The sequence below is a fragment of the Periplaneta americana genome, chromosome 2, assembly GCF_040183065.1.
Source record: "Periplaneta americana isolate PAMFEO1 chromosome 2, P.americana_PAMFEO1_priV1, whole genome shotgun sequence".
Classification (NCBI taxonomy): Eukaryota; Metazoa; Arthropoda; class Insecta; order Blattodea; family Blattidae; genus Periplaneta; species Periplaneta americana.
In genome coordinates, this window is record NC_091118.1 from 22534587 (window position 1) to 22555657 (window position 21071).

Here is a 21071-nt window from a genome sequence, read left to right on the forward strand (position 1 = left end):
GCCACGCTGAATACTTTATTATTATTATTATTATTATTATTATTATTATTATTATTAAAAATTCAAATATCTTGGAGCAACAGTAACAAATATAAATGACACTCGGGAGGAAATTAAACGCAGAATAAATATGGGAAATGCCTGTTATTATTCGGTTGAGAAGCTCTTATCATCCAGTCTGCTGTCAAAAAATCTGCAAGTTAGAATTTATAAAACAGTTATATTACCGGTTGTTCTGTATGGTTGTGGAACTTGGACTCTCACTCTGAGAGAGAAACATAGGTTAAGGGTATTTGAGAATAAGGTGCTTAGGAAAATATTTGGGGCTAAGCGTGATGAAGTTACAAGAGAATGGAGAAAGTTACACAACACAGAACTGCACGCATTGTATTCTTCACCTGACATAATTAGGAACTTAAAATCCAGACGTTTGAGATGGGCAGGGCATGTAGCACGTATGAGCGAATCCAGAAATGCATATAGAGTGTTAGTTGGGAGACCGGAGGGAAAAAGACCTTTAGGGAGGCCGAGACGTAGATGGGAGGATAATATTAAAATGGATTTGAGGGAGGTGGGGTATGATGATAGAGACTGGATTAATCTTGCACAGGATAGGGACCGCTGGCGGGCTTATGTGAGGGCGGCAATGAACCTTCGGGTTCCTTAAAAGCCATTTGTAAGTATTATTATTATTATTATTATTATTATTATTATTATTATTATTACTGATCACTAAGTATGTGTTTCTGTAATTCTTCTGTACGTGCATGAATATTGATATTTTTAGATCTTCTCCCTAGAAGGATAAAATTATTAGGTTTTATGTCAAGTTTAATCTTTCTAATCTTTAGACGAGGTAACTATTTATTAGTTATTCATTTAATAATGATGTTGTAGAAAAACTGATTCAATATTATGTGCCAACGAACTGTTAAACGCCAGGAATTGACGTAAGTCTTAAATCATAGCCAGGAAGAGAAAGATGACATAAATAAATGTAAGGAAGTCAGCTACCTAATGGGGTTTGAAATATCTCGTGCTCAAAAACTTTTAATAGAGTAGAATTTTTCAAAAGAGTCACGATTAAAATAGCTTAACCCTTTGCAGCACAAATTAACTTTTTATGTTTCTCATTTCATGGATCATAACAAAGCTTCGATCAATTTTTTTCAACATTTTAACTCTCCACACAATTTCAAAACATAGATGTATATACTCAAGAGGTGGTTCCTTGGCGGAACATCTGTGCCATAAAATTTAGAAAGAAAGAAAACGGTGGTTCTTCTGAACAACCACTATGCTGCAAAGGGTTAAATAACTTGTTCATAAGAAAGCGTAATGGAACGGAGAAAAATTCTCTCCGGCGCCGGGATTTGAACCCGGGTTTTCAGCTCTACGTGCTGATGCTTTATCCACTAAGCCACACCGGATACCACCCCGGCGTCGGACAGAATCGTCTCAGATTAAGCTCCAACTCTTGGGTTCCCTCTAGTGGCCGCCCTCTGCACTACGTCATAGATGTCTATGAACGTAGGACCGAAGTCCACACATGTGCTGAGGTGCACTCGATATGAGTGACTAGTTGGCCGGGATCCGACGGAGTAAGCGCCGTCTTAAATCACGAAGTGATTTACGCATATCATATATATTATTTTAATGTACCGAAGTACATATGATATTTCCATGCAGATATTCTGCGTCATCATACGAAGAAAGAGTAATGGAACGGAGAAAAATTCTCTCCGGCGCCGGGATTTGAACCCGGGCTTTCAGCTCTACGTGCTGATGCTTTAAGCCACACCGGATACCACCCCGGCGTCGGACAGAATCGTCTCAGATTAAGCTCCAACTCTTGGGTTCCCTCTAGTGGCCGCCCTCTGCACTACGTCATAGATGTCTATGAACGTAGGACTCTTTCATCGTATGATGACGCAGAATATCTGCATGGAAATATCATATGTACTTCGCTACATTAAAATAATATATTTGTTCATAAGAAGTTTTCAATTTTGAAAAACTACGAATTTCTAGACCAAGTATAGAGAGAAGAATTCAGAAAATTCCTGATTATATTCAAGAGAAAGGTTAAAGGAAGAAGCAAGAAAAATCGTAGGCCCTATATTATTCACTGGCTCTTGATGATAGCAGTGACATTACTGATGCAACGAAGCTTGAGATTTTTATCCGCGGGATTGATCAAGATGTTAGCACAGGAACCACCACTGGTTGTAGTTTTCATGCCAAGTACCTTTCCTCCGTCTCCTTACTTCATAGACTGTCTGTCGCATGTAATCACTGCAGTTCGAGTTTTGGTCACCGCTGTTCTAAAGAGACAAACCGTAGAAAACAGAGCTTTCTTGTGCAACTAGTAATCTAATATCATACATTTTTTCACATCTAAGGGAGAAACTACGACCTAAATAAAATTGTAACGAGACATCATTCTGATAGTGGATTGAGCAGGGACATAGACTACTTTTTAATAGTACATTATGCAACGAGCCTATAATGGTAGTAATTAAGACGCGAGTATTTTTATGAAACGAGCACAAGCGAGTTTCATAATTCTCATACGAGCGTCTTAATTACCATTATAGGCAAGTTTCATACGACTTTTTATGCTCGACCATATTTCTAACTTGAAATTATTCATAAGTATTCATGTTATTATCTGACTGACCTTTTGCAATCTCGTAAATTGTGAGATGTGCGCAGACGCGAAAGTATTGATTTTTTCCGAGGGACAAATGTCATTGACCTTGATATAATCTAGAGAGTAAAATGAACATTAATCTTGATATAACATTGAAATTGATTTAGACATTGAAAAATGAGATGACAAATTGAATTTATTTGAATATTACTTACAATTAACGCTAATTATTATAGTCACAGAACATAACCTTCTGCGACAGTATTGGATTTCCAGCCTCCGTGACGTTTCGCTAGTTGTCTTTCGATTGCATATCCGAGAATAATCGATACTTGCGCTTTCATAATGCTAGAATGGCGTTTCCTGATCGGTTGAAGAACTGAACCTTAATGAATAGGGATACTTTAATAAGGTCCATTAAAGGGCTGCCACCAGGTGTATAATTACTACATTTCGGCATGGTCGAGCATAATAGTACATTATGCAACGAGCCTATAATGATAGTAATTAAGAAGCGAGCATGGATGTTTATGAAACGAGCGCATGCAAGTTTCATAATTTTCATACGAGCTTCTTAATTACCATTATAGGCGAGTTTAATACGACTTTTTATGCTCGACCATATTTCTAACTTGAAATTATTCAGATGTATACATTTTATTTGTATCTGACAAGATCGGAAGTGACCTTGTTCTAGGTCGTGAATTGTGAGATGTGCGCAGACGCGAAAGTATTGATTTTTTCCGAGGAACAATAATGTCATTGACCTTGATGTAATCCCGTTAAACTTGATATAACCTTGATTATTGAATTCGACATTGGAAAACGAGATGACAAATTTAATTTATTTGAATATTATTTACAATTAACGCTAATTATTATAGTAAGAGAACATAACCTTCTGCGACAGTATTGGATTTCCAGCCTCCGTGACTTTTCGCTAATTCTCTTTCGATTGCATATCCGAGAATAATCGATACTTGCGGTTTTATAACGGTACAAAGCTGACGTGTCATTGGCTGAACACCTGTACTTTAATGAGTAGGTGTACTTTAATGACATGCATTAAAGGACTGCTACCAGGTGTATAATCACTACATTTCGGCATGGTCGAGCATAAACTAATTTTCAAACTTATTGGCACATGCAATAAAATTACTTATAATGTACTGTAAATGTCAAGAAATGCACAAGACACGCACCTGTTTGTGCTTCTGGCGGTGCGACGTGCAGTAGCCCAGCTTGAGGTGTGCCACGAACATCATGGCCTCCTTGACCGTGAGCGCGGGCCTCAAGTCGTCGTCCTGCAGGATGTAGCAGGACATTCTCGAGAAGGAGTCGCGCTGCTCCTTGTCCCTGTCCTGGCCGTTCACCAACACCGTGCCCTCCACGCCTCGCACCCTGAAACGCCATGAACCAGAAGCAACCAGCATGATGTTCTGGACTGCCAAGACGGTGTTCATTTCCGGGTATTTCCTGCACTTGTGGGAAGATTATATCATAGAATTGGTGGTCATGGTCATGAAGCTGCTATTGGTGATGAGGCTGGTGGTAATGTAGACCTATAGAAAGAGGATGAGATTGGTAATAATAGTGATGGTAGAGACTGACGATGCTGAGACTGGTCGTGACGGTGATGAGGTTGAGACTGACGGTAATGGTGAGGGTGAGATTGATGATGATGAGGTTGAGACTGACGATGCTGAGGTTGAAACTGAAGGTGATGATGAGGTTTAGATTGACGATGAAATTGAGATGACGATGCTGAGGTTCAAACTGACGGTGACAGTGAGGTTGAAATTGACGATGAGGTTGAGTCTGACGATGATGGTGGGGTTGAGGTTGAAGATGAAATTGAGACTGACGATGCTGAGGTTCAAACTGACGGTGACAGTGAGGTTGAAATTGACGATGAGGTTGAGTCTGACGATGATGGTGGGGTTGAGGTTGAAGATGAAATTGAGACTGACGATGCTGAGGTTCAAACTGACGGTGACAGTGAGGTTGAAATTGACGATGAGGTTGAGTCTGACGATGATGGTGGGGTTGAGGTTGAAGATGAAATTGAGACTGACGATGATGAGGTTGAAACTGCCGGTGATAGTGAGATTGAGATTGACGATGAGGTTGAGACTGACGATGATGGTGAGGTTCAGATTGACGATGCTGAGTTTCAGACGGTGTTGGTGAGGTTGAAATTGACGATGAGGTTGAGACTGACGATGATGGTGGGGTTGAGGTTGAAGATGAAATTGAGACTGACGATGATGAGGTTGAGACTGACGATGATGAGGTTGAGACTGACGATGATGAGGTTGAAACTGCCGGTGATAGTGAGATTGAGATTGACGATGAGGTTGAGACTGACTGTGATGGTGAGGTTCAGATTGACGATGCTGAGTTTCAGACGGTGTTGGTGAGGTTGAAATTGACGATGAGGTTGAGACTGACGATGATGAGGTTGAGATTGACGATGATGAGGTTGAAACTGACGGTGATGGTAAGATTGAGATTGACGATGAAATTGAGACTGACTATGCTGAGTTTCAGACGGACGGTGATGGTGAGTTTGAAATTGACGAAGTTGAGACTGACGATGTGATGTTGAGACTGTCGGTGATGTTGAGGTTGAGATCGACGATGATGAAGCTGAGACTGACGATGAGCTTGAGATCGACGATGGTGAGGTTGAGACTGACGATGATGTGAGGTTGAGGCTGACGATGCTGAAGTTGAGACTGGCGATGCTGAGGTTGAGACTGGCGATGCTGAAGTTGAGACTGGCGATGCTGAGGTTGAGACTGGCGATGCTGATTTTGAGACTGCCAGTAATGGTGAGGTTCAAACTGACTGTGCTGAGATTGATGGTGAGATTGAGACTGATGGTAATGGTGAGGTTGATGCTGAGATAATGGTGAGGTTGAGACTGGCAGTAATGGTGAGGTTCGGACTATGCTGAGATTGATGGTGAGGTTGAGACTAACGGTAATGGTGAGGTTGAGACTGACTATGCTGTGATTGATGGTGATGATGAGGTTGAGACTAATTATGCTGAAACTGATGGTAAGGTTGAGACTGACAGTAATGGTGAGGTTGAGACTGGCAATAATGGTGAGGTTCAGGCTATGCTGAGATTGATGTTTTACTTATTTTATTAGGTTATTTTACGACGCTGTATCAACATCTAGGTTATTTAACGTCTGAATGAAATGAAGGTGATAATGCCGGTGATATGAGTCCGGGGTCCAGCACCGAAAGTTACCCAGCATTTGGTCATATTTGGTTGAGGGAAAACCCCGGAAAAACCTCAACAAGGTAACTTGCCCCGACCGGGATTCGAACCCGGGCCACCTGGTTTCGCGGCCAGAAGCGCTGACCATTACTCCACAGGTGTGGACGAGATTGATTTTGAGGTTGAGACTGACGATAATTGTGAGGTTAAGACTGAAAATTCTAAGATTGGCGGTGACGATGAGGCCATTTGGCGGCAGTTTCATGTTCTTGATACTGCTGGTAACGTTACTACAGTAATACCGATTATGGTAAGAACTTGGTAATTGCGACTATAAAACTGACTGGTAAAGGTGGAGTGTCACTAATGGGGTTCATGGTATAGATGTTGATTTCGGCGGTGATTTCGTTGGTGGTGTTGTTAGTGGTGTTGCTGGTATGATAATGTTGGTGGTGCTGATTGCGGAGACAACAATAGTCCATGAATTAATTCTATGTCATTCGTGACCAGAGGCATAAGCACAGCATCATGTAACACATTCATTAGCGCACTCTTCGTGAGTTGGACTACTGCCAGAGGTCTTCATTCCTTTTGCAGATATTCTTATTAACCTTAATGATGCACAATCACTTGCACGCTTTGAGAGAACAATTTTATACCTACAGAACGTAAAGAGATCGTAACCCACTGGAACATATAAGGAAGTGCCAATTTTTTAACTATGATTTTAAGTCACAATCAAACAAGTACAAGACACAGCCCAACCAGCCACACTTAGGTTGTTGTCTCGCAGCGCTATCTCTGCCATCAGTATTCCAACTCGCAAATTATTTTCGTCTAGAAGTATGCAGAGAATTTCAAGTAAACAACATGTAGGCTACTGTTTCGTAGGATAAGGCCTCTTAAACAAAGTTTAAAACATGTTTTCCCTTTCTTCACAAATATTTGTTCATGTTCAGGGTTAAGATTTAATATCGCAATTCAGAAATTAGTTACTCCGTGCAATAAGCGCTCCATCATATTCGTCAATAGCATAACTCAAAACATATGGAATGGACTGCAATATGTAAGAGACTGTGATAGGGAAATCAATATTAATGCTGCTGCTGATGACAGCAATATTAATGTTACTACTGATGATAGTAATGTTAATGCTGCTGATAACAGTAATGTTAATGCTGCTGATGATGACAGTAGCTTAATGTTAATTCTGTTGCTGCTCATAATATTAATGCTGCTGCTGATGACAGTAATGTTAATGCTGCTGATGACAGTAATATTAATGCTGCTGCTGATGACAGTAATGTTAATGCTGCTGATGATGACAGTAATATTAATGCTGCTGATGATGACAGTAATATTAATGCTGCTGCTGATGACAATAATATTAATACTGCTGATGATGACAGTAATACTAATGCTGCTGCTGATGACAGTAATATTAATGCTGCTGCTGATGACAGTAATGTTAATGCTGCTGATGATGACAGTAATATTAATGCTGCTGCTGATGACAGTAATGTTAATGCTGCTGATGATGACAGTAATATTAATGCTGCTGATGATGACAGTAATATTAATGCTGCTGCTGATGACAGTAATGTTAATGCTGCTGATGATGACAGTAATATTAATGCTGCTGCTGATGATGACAGTAATATTAATGCTGCTGCTGATGACAGTAATGTTAATGCTGCTGATGATGACAGTAATATTAATGCTGCTGCTGATGACAGTAATGTTAATGCTGCTGATAATGACAGTAGTATTAATGCTGCTGCTGATGACAATAATATTAATGCTGCTGATGATGACAGTAATATTAATGCTGCTGATGACAGTAATGTTAATGCTGCTGATGAGGACATTAATATTAATGCTGCTGCTGCGATAGGGTGAAAACTTGCACTAAAACCAGAAGTAAGTGTAAGTTAAACCACATAAGTTGAATAATTATATGATAGAAAATTTGTTATTAAATTGCGTAAATATTGTGTATTATCATTATTTGTGAATGTATCAGTTTTAAGATTAAGTTTATGTACTTTTGAACTATTAATAAATAATATCAATAATGCTGCTGCTGATGACAATAATATTAATGCTGCTGATGACATTAGCCTAATGTTAATTCTGTTGCTGCTCATAAGGCCTGATGGCCTTAACTACACCAGAATAATAAATAAATAAATAAATAAATAAATAAATAATAATGTTAAAGATGCTGATGACAGTAATATTAATGTTGCTGATGACAGTAATGTTAATGCTGCTGATGATGACAGTAATGTTAATGCTGCTGCTGATGACACCATGACAGTAATGTTAATGCTGCTGATGATGACAGTAATGTTAATGCTGCTGCCGATGACAGTAATTTTAATGCTGCTGCCGATGACAGTAGCTTAATGTTAATTCTGTTACTATTCACATTATTAAAGATACTGCTGATGACAGTAATATTAATGCTACTACTGATGACAGTAATGTTCATGCTGCTGCTGCTGCTGATGATGATGATGATGATGATGATGACAGTAATGTTAATGCTCTTGCTGATGACAGTAATTTTAATGCTCCTGTTGATGACAGTAATGTTAATGATGCTGCTGCTGAAGGCAGTAATGTTAATGCATAGATTGTGCATTCCACTTGATCAGTGTTGTAGTAAAGCATAACCTGGGTCATAAACGAAGAAATGAAGGTTCTTAACCAACGAATACATTGCGAGAGGCATCGACGCGATTCTGCCATTTATAAAAAATTATCATCACTTGTGCAAGGAACAACGAGAACTGATGCACCTTCATCTTTTGGCACGAGGCAACTACGTAGGAATCAACGACGAAAGATCTACAAAGGAAATAATGATGGGAATCCGTGCAGTTGGCGCTTTTTGGCAAGGCAAAAAGTGACTAGAGATTGTACTAATATTTGACATGATTAGAAAACAAGTGCTACGAGTACAAAAAGAAAAGACGAAGAAGATTCAAGTAAAGAGAGGCGGAGATTTTTCTTTTTGCCTTTGTGAATTGTTTATCAACTAACCAAATAACTCTCGACGTGATTAGGTACATATTCGTATTCCAGTATTGTTTTAGTTTATTATTTCAGTCAAAATATTTGTAAATCTGAATTTCTATTTCGCTGTAAATGCAATATTTCCCCGATTACCACAAAATATGGACATCACAATGACTGGCTTTTAAAGCAGTTATTCAAGTGTAGTAGTTTTGTCTATATACAAGGAATTATTTCGTTTGCAGTATGTAAGAACTGGAAATTTATCTCTCTGCTATTGAGTCTGAGTATGTCATTTGTTTTGTATTTAACTTCTGTTACTATGGTACTCATGTGTCCTTGGCACGAGAGCATGTACAATACTTCGTAGAGTTAATATCTTATTGCTCAGTCAAAATTTCGGTATAAATAAATTACCCATTTCGGCAGAAGTATTCTTTTTGCACTATTTCATGTTAAACAAGCACATTTAGTGTCATCTTCTCTATTTAGGCTTAAATTTATTCTCAGCTGTCATCTAAATTAACAGAGATAGTCTGCTCAAACTGTACAAATTAAGTTATATTTTTTGTGTATTTAAAAATAACAGAATTTTTTACATTATTTTTTTTGCACGATCGTGTTTTTGTTGTATTTATAGCTATTATTGTTAGGCCTTGAAAGTTACAATTCCCACACAGAAACTTGTTGCTAGGAAACCATTCTTCCCAACATGAAACTATATTGAAATAGATCCATTACAGTGCACTTATTGTTACTAGTTACCATTACAGTATAGTTTGCGAAAGTTTTGAAAAGAAAAACTGTTATACGAACGAGGTTAGCTTTAGTGCAAGGACAATTTTTTGGCTATTGCCTATTATAAATCTATATTTTATGCTCAGTTTTGGCTTCTTAACTCATACGGTAAACCAGTAAAAAAATTTGAAATGAGTGGACTGATGTCATTTTTCAAAATTTTCAAAATAAAAGCATAAATACTGTGTTTATATTTTCATGAAACAATATTGAACACTAAATGAACAAAACATGTAGCATTTTATAAGTGTTAGAAATGAAAATACTTCAAAATATAACAGAAAAAATGAAAAGTTACTTAATTTTATTTTAACAAAAAGTTCCTTCAATGTCTTCCCCATGCTTGGTTAGCCAATCACATATTTCGTCATAGAAGGTTAAGTGGTCATCTAGGATGTATTTTTTCAGTTGAACGATGTCCTCAATTTTTGTTTTGTTTACTGACCACTTATTGTACGCCTTTTCAGTTGGTAAAGATATGACGTCTTGTTTAGCTAGTTTAAAAGTGATGAAACGTCAGCCCGTCAATAAAATCAGAGGTTTTCAATACACCTTCATTACCTTCCTCGCGTTCAAACAGAGTACTTCGAAATCTGAAACTCTACTCTATCCTTTTTTTGGAATTTCTTTCCTAAGGATTCTGTAGATAAAACTTTCTTCTCGTAAATTTTTCCCACCAAGCTTTATAATCAACAGTAAAGCTTTCTTCATGTAATACAATAGTAAACTTGCCATGTGGAACTGGCTGTGATTCACTTATACGACAGCCATGTACCGCCAGTCATTTGTTTTGACGAGGGCATGAGTCCGGAACTGATGCCTATTTCAAAACAAACGCAATATTCAACAACATACTGAAACCATAGTGAACCTTAGACTGGTGCCTTTAGTAGGTCTAGGCTTATAGAATGCAAAAACAACAATATGTCTTTTTCAGAAAAACTGTGACCCATGCCCTTTTCAAAACCACCGATTCAATTATTTGTATACATCTGAAATCTTATTAATGTAATACGTAGCTAGTCAGTGATGTACTGTATGTAATGGAAGGCGAAAGGAACTGGCCACTCTACCCCATTATCTCCAGGCTTAGATGCCTCATGAATGACTGTAGAGCCCGGAAGTCTGGCAAAATGCCTTTTTTTACTGGGTGAAAGTAAATCATTAGTTGCATGGATATAAATGTGATTTGGAATAAATCAAAGTGATAGGGCCGTTTTTATTTCGCCTATTTTGCCTTTTTAAGGTGTATCTTATTAATATATGTTTTTTTTTTTGTCATTTTAAAGGAATATTTCTTGTTTATTTGCAATTTTATAATTAAATTTAATGTGTGAAATTTAAATATTTGAAACAACGACTAACTTTACTAACAATTGTAGGTAAATAAAAGAAATTTATTTCAGTGTTTAATTTGTTAATTATCGTGATTTAATACCATTGGTGTAATATGAATAATGATCGACAATTTACAGTTACAAATATAATATTGTCATGTCTTCACGATATCAACAATCAGCTTTATAATTTTAAATATTAAGCTCGTTCTCATAGAAGTTGTCACGTAGCATTTCCAATTGTTTGCTTTCATATTTTCAAATCTTAACTGTTACAATTTTGTGCTACACGTGCTTATTATTCTAGGAGAAAGAAATTTGAGTGAGGAACAATCAGTTATTGTCGGGTGACGGAAGGTATAAGATCGGTTAGAATGCCTAAATTCAGTAAAACACAGCAAAGTAAATTTCATGCTCACGTTAGTGAATTTGGTACCCATGTGTTTTCAACCGATGGGACAGTTTTGTTATGAAAGGTTTGTGAAAAGATAATAATAATAATAATAATAATAATAATAATAATAATAATACTCTATTTATACTGGCAGAGTTAAGGCCATAGGGCCTTCTCTTACACTCTATCAGGTCACAAAGTATACAAGCAGTTAAAATTTAACAAAAAGTTGAAGAACAGAATACTAACACATTACAAAAAAATAATAATAATAGCATAATAAAATCGACACTAAACAACATGAAAATAATACCATAATAGAAAAAAAAAGAAAGTAAAATACATTGGAATATAGTGAAAGCAACGCATTTGGTGCAAATGGTTAATATGGAAAAACGTAAGAAAGAATATATCAAAATGGAATGTAATAAAATAATAATAAAAAGAAAAGAAATACGAAAATTAAATAAAATTCACGATAAAAAGGCTATGATAATAAATTCATCGGGCGATTAAGAGAACAGAAAGGGGAAAGCAAGGAAAAAGAAATATATAGCCTATATTTTTACAAACCTATGGCAGAGAAAAGGGCTTATAACTGAAAGGAATCTAATTCAAAAAGTGCAATTTTAATTTATTTTTGAAACTAGACAATGTCCGACAGTCTCTGACATGTTGTGGTAGAGAGTTCCAGAGATGAGCTGCAGAAACGGTGAAAGATGAAGGGTAGAAGGATGTTCTGTGTTTAGGAACGGAGAGTGTGATATGGTGTTGTAAGCGAGTATCTATTTCGTGATATGAGGACAAATGTTGAAAACGAGAAGCTAGGTAGCTAGGGTTAATACTAACAAAAAATAATAATAATAATAATAATAATAATAATAATAGCATAATCAAATTGACACTAAACAACATGAAGACAGTTAATCACGAAAAAAAAATCTTTTTATAAGTCAACATGTATCAACTACGAAGTAAATATGTGAGTTATGTTGATATAATTTAAATTTAATTTATTGCTAAAATAAAGTATGGCTTTTTAAAATTTATAATGCCTTTTTCGAAGATTATTGTGCCTTTTTTTTACGTTTCTATTGCCTTTCTTGCCTGCCTATTTTAACTGTTATAAATATCTAAACATCCTGGCTCTAGTTATGAGGTTCAAACCTGCCTTCGGACAGTTGACTAAACAAGATCATAGGCACATATTTTCCATTTGTAAATCCAAACAAAACTAAAACATTCACACCAACACAAATGCAGTTTCGTTCTCGGAACTGGGTGACTTGTACGTTCCAGTTTATGCATATCTCTGACACAATGCAGAATGTTTGATCACCAGCAATGGAATAGGTTCAATCTACATCTCTAATATTACAATTCATTTTGTTCTGTCCAACGTGTTAAGAAATAAATAGCGGATACGAAATGATGCCTGCGAGCAATGGGGCGTAATAAAGGATACGGCAGTGGCCTACTTGAAGACAAAGTATCACATCGACATCACAGTTGTGGTGATATTAAGGCTAATGACCAGCAGTCTGATTGATACGACATACGTTGATCTACAGAGTGAATCAAAAGTCTGGAACCATATACATATCTTCCATATGCTTGATTTTCGATTACTATAGGTGTTACCAGTATTTGTAACATCAAGTGCTCTACCAGTGACACATTCGATTCTAGCCCTCAGCTATCTCAAAAGCAGCCATTTTGGATGCAACTCTGAAATTTTAAACGGAAAGGGGGTCATGTACGTACTCAAAATCATGTGAAATGTTGTGAGAAAAACAATGGCGCAATCTGTTTTGATATATCTCTAATCGTTTTCAAGTTATTTAAAGATAACTGCCATAATGACATTAGTTACTGCATCTACAGATATTTTGTTATTAAGGTAGGTACCTGGGGGTATTAAGGCCCAGCATTTTATAAGGCCCACTACCTAGTTCTGCCATTAGTTATACACTTTTGCAAAGAGAGCAACAGCTCTTAAGACCTATTTCTTCTTGCATTCGAGTGAGGTATAAAGAAATTAGATTCTCGTCCTTGTTTGTAGCTGACTGGACGCAACAAGTTATGTGTGATTATTTCTGCTTTCTTCATAAAATTTTACAAAATATAAGTTGATATTTAATCGTTTCACTGTGTGATATTAATATAATGTTAAATGCACGTTATTATGTAAACATTAAGAAGTTTGGGGCTACCGTGAACTTATGCTAATGAGCATATGAGCACTCCATAAATTAAAATTTGGTCCGAAGTAACAGAGCAGGAAATAAGGCCCATGAAATAAATACGTGGAAACGCTCACAATTTCATAGAAGTCCCTGAACTATAAAGTTCAAAATCTGAAGCACAATCTTTTTGCAAGAAATGAAACAAACGAAAGACTGACAATTCCTAATGCAGAAAGGATGAACCATCAACTTCAGGATTTGTAAACATCCAGGGGACGCGGATGTGTTCTGTCTGCGAAGAGAATTGTTGTAGATATGCATGTGTCTGTTGGGTGCACGATGAATGTGTAGGTCTCACTGAGGGAAAAACTGAAGACTTTGTATGCCTAAATTGTGTTCAATACCTATATTCTTCATTGTGGGCCTTATTATCTGTCACAGCAGGATATAAGGCCCAGTGACATGATGTTAATTTACATTGCTCACAGCATTTATGTGTCTGTTTGAATATTTATTTGAAGTAAAATATTATAGGATAACTATAAAAGTACGCTATTCCATTATTTAAAAATTGTTAAACGTCTCCATTTCAGAGAAAGAATCTTGTATTCCTTAGGTGGGCCTTATTACCCCAGTTACATTATTATTATTATTATTATTATTATTATTATTATTATTATTATTATTATTATAAAAATGTGAAGACTCACTTGTAACCCGCCAAGATGTTGAGCAGCGTGCTTTTCCCAGCTCCCGATGGCCCCATTATGGCTGTCAGCTCTCCTGCCCGAAACTCTCCATTCACCCCATGGAGTATCTCTTTCTTCACTGTGGAGCAAGAAAATACAAACATGAGATATAAAGAAAATTCATGTACTATAGCTATGTATATACACAAATAATACACACAACAGCTACCGGTGTAGCTCAGACGGTTGCGCTTTTGTCGGATATGGGTTCAGTTCCCGCTTGGGCTAATTATCTGGTTGGGTTTTTCCGAGGTTTCCCCAACTGTAAGGTGAATGTCAGGTAACCACAAGGCAAATCTTCGGCCTCATCTCGCCCAATACCATCTTGCTATCATTTATTTCGACACTAAAGAACAATTATCTCATTGGGTTTTTCCGAGGTTTTCTCCAACTGTAAAGTGAATGTCAGGTAATCAGAAGGCAAATCTTCTGCCTCATCTCGCCCAGTACCATCTTGCCATCATCAATTTCATCAACACTAAAGAACCTAGTAGTTGACAGATTGGCCTACACATGCCCGGAATAATAATAATAATAATAATAATAATAATAATAATAATAATAATAATAATAATAATAATAATAATGAATTTAGCATGGAATGTTTAAGGTGTTAGGTACAGCTTACAGCAGTAATCGTTTTGGAAATATTCAACATTTTTTTTTTCTCTATTACTGTATGTTGTACAATAATGAAAATTGGTATGTGTAAAAAACTGTCCTTCTACTATATAAAAATATATTTTTACGATTTAAAAAAAATATTTTTTTTAAATAAAAATGATGGCAGTTCAGTGTGCAGTGATGAAGCATTTCCCTCATAACTCATACACTTGTTAACTTTTTCATGTTCTCTCTCTTTTATTTTATTGCTGAAACTCATATTTGCAATATCATGCTCTTTCAACTACATTCTTTAATAAATAATATATCTTTTTTATTTTGTGTTAGAAGAAAATACTGATATTTGACCATTTTTAAACGAATTTATTTTTTATCAGACAATCTATCAAAGGTAGAGAAGTGATGTTGCATCATATTGTAGATATGACATGCATCAATACACAAAAAAAATTTCATCACAGAATGTTGGATAGTTTTTTAGTTATATGGGAAACGCTTCATTACTGCACAGTGAACTGAATTTTGAAAAAAAAAATGTAAGTAATTGTTTTTAAATCGTAAAGATTTTTTTTTTTCATATAGCAGAAGGACAGTGTTTTAAAAATATCTGTTTTCATTATTGTACAAGATACATGAATAGAGAAAAAAAAGTTGAATATTTCCAAAATTTTACTGCCGGAAGCTGTATCTAACCCCTTAACTGGGCACCTGTTCCGGGAAAATGTCCTTCGCCATTTCTTTATACCTAATACCTTACCCGCATCTTTCTCCTTAGGTGAAGTGCGCTGGTGCAACATACCATTGCTCCTTGTAGTAGGCAAATGCAACTCTCAACATATAATTACTGGAAAAAAAATTAAGCTTGAAAATCATCGTATATGTACTGTATTACATTCAAGAAATTGCTAGTTGCTGAAGCGGCGAATGCTCTGGTCATATATCATCAAAAGTTCGTCCTTTGTTTCATGATAATGCTATGATTCTCGTAGAGTTATTTGATCCAGTCATTTACAACCACCAACCAGTTAAACATCCCACGCAATTATAGGCATTCTTCGAGTCTTGTCATTCTGGATTTTTTCGTTATTTTGTGCAAAATTTTCAATTGGGAACTAGCATCACTCTAGAAGTTAAATTTACATAACAGTTACATAACGTAACAGAGTGTTCTGTTTTATGAGAATTTCACATGAATTTAAACCGAAGCTTTATCACAGACATTACGTAAACCAGCCGTGGCGAAAATGTGACTCACGAGCACATTGTGGCTCGCAATGATAGCCGTGCATTTCTCTTGTTTTCTACCTCCCATAACCCCATCCTCCCACTCACTGGAGTCAAACTCCGTTCCATTTGTATTTGTCTCTGACCTGTGAGTGGCGTATCGTCGCAATGTCTCTTTCTAATACATGTACCTCTACAAAAACGATATTTCCAAGTAGGATGGGATGACGCATTTTTTTGCTGCCAATATGGTGAGAATATTAAATGTATGATTTATTCACAAGTATTACGAGGAAAACGGTTGTATAACATAAAACGGCATTATACTACATGTTACTCATGAAACATTAAAAGGTTAAGTGTTGTTGTTATTATTATTATTATTATTATTATTATTATTATTATTATTATTATTATCTTTGTATGTCGATCCTTTTTCAGCAGATGTACGAATAATGCGGTTAGATCTTAAATTTAAACTCACAGATTTACAATGTGACGTTAAATGAAAGCTAGATGTAAGGACTTGACAAATGTTGAACTTTTCAAATCTTTGCCAAAAAATAAATATTCCAACTTCGTTCTTTCGCTTTCTCTTTTGAAGCCATGTTCGCTACAACTTTCGTTTGTGACAAATTATTTTCAACAATGAAAATAGTAAAAACCAAATTTAGATCACGACTGACAGATAAATACCTTCGTGATCAACTACGACTGGAGTAAGTGACATCATTCCTGATTTTGAAACTTTGTCGCAGAGACATTCTGAAGACAGTTAATTTTAGGTTGTGATAATGTGTCCTATGTTTCATTGTTCATTTCTTTCTTCGTTACACGTACTAAACATTAGTTTGTAGCCTTGTACTGTATAAAATTGTATTTAAGTGCTTGACGTAAGGAAAATGAAAATCCGTTAATAAGTCAGACAATTGCTTCACTTCCCCTTCGGGTGTCCGCCTCCCTCTATAGGTGCTCTGCACGTTGCAGGTTACACAGTGGCTCGGCGCACGATGACATTTCCGCCACGGCTGACGTAAACTGATGTGAGAGTTCAATAATAGAATTTAACTTTATCTTAACCTATATCGAAGTATCCACAAACGTAACAAATTTACGTCAAAGTTACATTAAACACCAAGGTTTCTTACAGCAAGTTAAACTGAAATTATTTTTCACACACTCCATCATCATCATCATCATCATCATCATCATCATCATCATGATCACCATAATCACCACCACCGTAGGCCTACTATCACGGAGATGGGACGCAGTTTTTATTTCTTCTTCCCTAGAGCTTAAAACTTGATTATTACTGACTGTAAAATTCTATTCCTATCCATTTTCCATGTGTATTGGATCCAGTCCAGGACAACAGGCAGGGTTTGGAATTGAACGGGTTACATCAGCTTGTCTATGCAGAACGCGTGAATATGTTAGGAGAAAATACACAAACGATTAGGGAAAACATGGGAATTTTACTTGAGACAAGTAAAGCGATAGGTTTGGAAGTAAATCCGAAAAGACAAAGTATATGATTATGTCTCGTGACCAGAATATTGTACGAAATGGAAATATAAAAATTGGAGATTTATTCTTCGAAGAAGTGGAAAAATTCAAATATCTTGGAGCAACAGTAACAAATACAAATGACACTCGGGAGGAAATTAAACACAGAATAAATATGGGAAATTCCTGTTATTATTAGGTTGAGAAGCTTTTATCATCCAGTCTGCTGTCAAAAAACCTGAAAGATAGAATTTATAAAACAGTTACATTACCGGTTGTTCTTTATGGTTGTGAAACTTGGGCTCTCACTTTGAGAGAGGAACAGAGATTAAGGATGTTTGAGAATAAGGTGCTTAGGAAAATATTTGGTGCTAAGAGGGATGAAGTTACAGGAGAATGGAGAAAGTTACACAACACAGAACTGCACGCATTGTATTCTTCACCTTACATAATTAGGAACATTAAATCCAGACGTTTGAGATGGGCAGGGCATGTAGCACGTATGGGCGAATCCAGAAATGCATATAGAGTGTTAGTTTGGATGCCGGAGGGAAAACGACCTTTGGGGATGCCGAGACGTAGATGGGAGGATAATATTAAAATGGATTTGAGGGAGGTGTGATATGATGATAGTGACTGGATTAATCTTGCTCAGGATAGGGACCAATGGAGCGCTTATGTGAGGGCGGCAATGAACCTCCGGGTTCCTTAAAAGCCAGTAAGTAAGTAAGTATCGGATCCAGTTACTTCTGTACGCATCTTTCTCAGTTTTTTCAGTACGTTTTTTTTTTTAAATTCCTTGTGAATGAAGAACTGCTTATACTGTACCTAAGTGGGTCCAGCGGTCAATGTCAACCCAGCACTGGACTACTAAACAGAAGTCCAGTACCTAACTGTTTTATGACAAGTTCAACACTGGAGATTCAGCTCTCAAAGACTTGATAAAAAACTGAAGTATCTTTTCTGGACCCTATTCATATGGTCACCGCAGTGCAAATCAATCCCTAGAGATATAAACAAGGCAAAGAACGTAAGTCGAGATCCACACAGTGAGAAATCCGAGTGTCTCGGACAAGGCTGCTCACATCCAACCGCAGAAACCGCGGATTCTACGAGTAATAAATAGACTATTAGGCCTTGGACAGAACAGGGAAGTTACGTAAATGAGAGAGATCGGTCAGACAGCAACAATAACTTAGTATGAGACAGAGAAAGATATAGGAAAGAGACTGGAAAGAAAAGATGAAAAAAGAGAGAGTGAAAGACACAGAGGGGGAGAGAGTGAAAAAAAGACAGGCAGGGAGTGAAAAAGACAGAATAGAAGTGAGTGAAAAAAGACATGGAGGTGGGGAGAGAGTGAAAAAAAGGCAAAAGGGGAGAGAGTGAAAAAAGACATAAAGGGGGAGAGAGTGAAAAAAGACAGAGGAGGAGAGAGTGAAAAAGACACATGGGGAGAGAGTGAAAAAGACACATAGGGGGGAGAGAGTGAAAAAGACACGAAGGTGAGGAGAGAGTGAAAAGACTCAGAGGAGAGGGAAGAGACTGAAAAAAGACATGAAGGCCAGGAGAGAGTGAAAAAAAGACATGATGGTGAGGACAGAGTGAAAAGACTCAGAGGAGAGGGGGAGACTGAAAAAAGACATGGAGGCGGGGAGAGAGTGAAAAAAGATATGGAGGTGAGGAGAAAGAAAAATGATAGAGGAGAAGAGAGTGAAAAAGACGCAAAGGAGAGAGTGAAAAAAGACGCAGAGGGGGAGAGAGTGAAAAAAGACATAGAGGGGGAGAGAGTGAAAAAAGACAGAGGAGGAGAGAGTGAAAGACATGGAGGGGGAGAGAGTGAAAAAAGACAGGAGGAGAGAGTGAAAAAGACATATAGGGGAGAAAGAGTGTAAAAAAAAGACACATGGGGGGAGAGAGTGAAAAAAAATACATGGTGGAAGAGAGTGAAAAAAGACAGAGGAGGAGAGAGTGAAAAAAGACATGGAGGGGGAGAGAGTGAAAAAAGACAGAGGAGGAGAGAGTGAAAAAGACACATAGGGGGAAAGAGTGAAAAAAGACACATAGGGGGAAAGAGTGAAAAAAGACACATAGGGGGAAAGAGTGAAAAAAGACACATAGGGGGGAAAGAGTGAAAAAAGACACATAAGGGGGGAGAGTGAAAAAAGAGACGAAGGTGAGGAGAGAGTGAAAAAAGACACGAAGGTGAGGAGAGAGTGAAAAAAGACACGAAGGTGAGGAGAGAGTGAAAAAAGACACGAAGGTGAGGAGAGAGTGAAAAAAGACACGAAGGTGAGGAGAGAGTGAAAAGACTCTGAGGAGAGGGGAGAGACTGAAAAAAAGATATGAAGACCAGGAGAGAGTGAAAAAAGACATGATGGTGAGGAGAGAGTGAAAAGACTCAGAGGAGAGGGGAGAGACTGAAAAAAAGACATGGAGGCGGGGAGAGAGTGAGAAAAGATATGGAGGTGAGGAGAGAGAAAAATGATAGAGGAGGAGAGAGTGAAAAAGACGCAAAGGAGAGAGTGAAAAAAAGACACAGAGGGGGGAGAGAGTGAAAAAAGACATGTAGGAGTGAAAAAAGACACGGAGGTGGGGAAAGAACGAAAAAAAAACAAGAGGGGGGGAGTGAAAAAAGACACAGGGGGATCAAGTGAAAATGACACAAGGAGAGAGTGAAAAAGGGACAAAGGGATAGAGAGTGAAAAAAGAAACAAGACAGAAAATAATTATTTGTTATTTTATTATTATTATTATTATTATTATTATTATTATTATTATTATTATTATTATTATTATTATTATATTATTATTTTATTATTATTATTATTATTATTATTATTATTAAACTATTTAGGATACCGTCTCTCATATGAAAAAGAAAAGGATATCGATTCTAAAATAACTACTTTTGTGAAAGTTGTCGGCATTATCAATTCAGTTTTCAAACCCAATTTAATACAGAAACATACAAGATTAAAGATGTACAACATTTAGCACGACCTACTTTAATCTACGGATCAGAAGCCTGGATTTGACAAAAAAAAATATTCAACGTATAACTACCAACGAAATGAAATTCATGAGAAAAACTGCGCGATACACACTTTGTGATAGAAAACGAAATACAGAAATTTTGGAAAAATTGAACATCCAACTTACATTAAATTTTCTTAAAATATAAAGAGTTAACTGGAAACAGCATGTCGAGAGAATGCCAACAGAAAGATGGCCAAAGACAGTGCTGCATTACCGCCCTTCTGGACAACGATCTGTTGGAAGATCATTAAAAAGATGGCGTGAGACCACTGACACCACAACAGACCACTAGGTATAGTGGTTAAACT

The 21071-nt window shown here is 36.8% G+C and overlaps 1 protein-coding gene across 1 annotated transcript in view; it reads right to left on the minus strand.

The window, feature by feature from the left end:
• Nucleotides 1–21071, minus strand: part of LOC138716020 (ATP-binding cassette sub-family G member 1) — a 356377-nt gene that overhangs the window by 94997 nt on the left and 240309 nt on the right. The window contains exons 4-5 of the mRNA XM_069848948.1: nt 14332–14449; nt 3856–4054 (exon numbers count right to left, since the gene is read on the minus strand). Of these exons, the coding sequence (XP_069705049.1) occupies nt 3856–4054; nt 14332–14449 (317 nt within the window). The remainder of the gene's footprint in view (nt 1–3855; nt 4055–14331; nt 14450–21071) is intronic.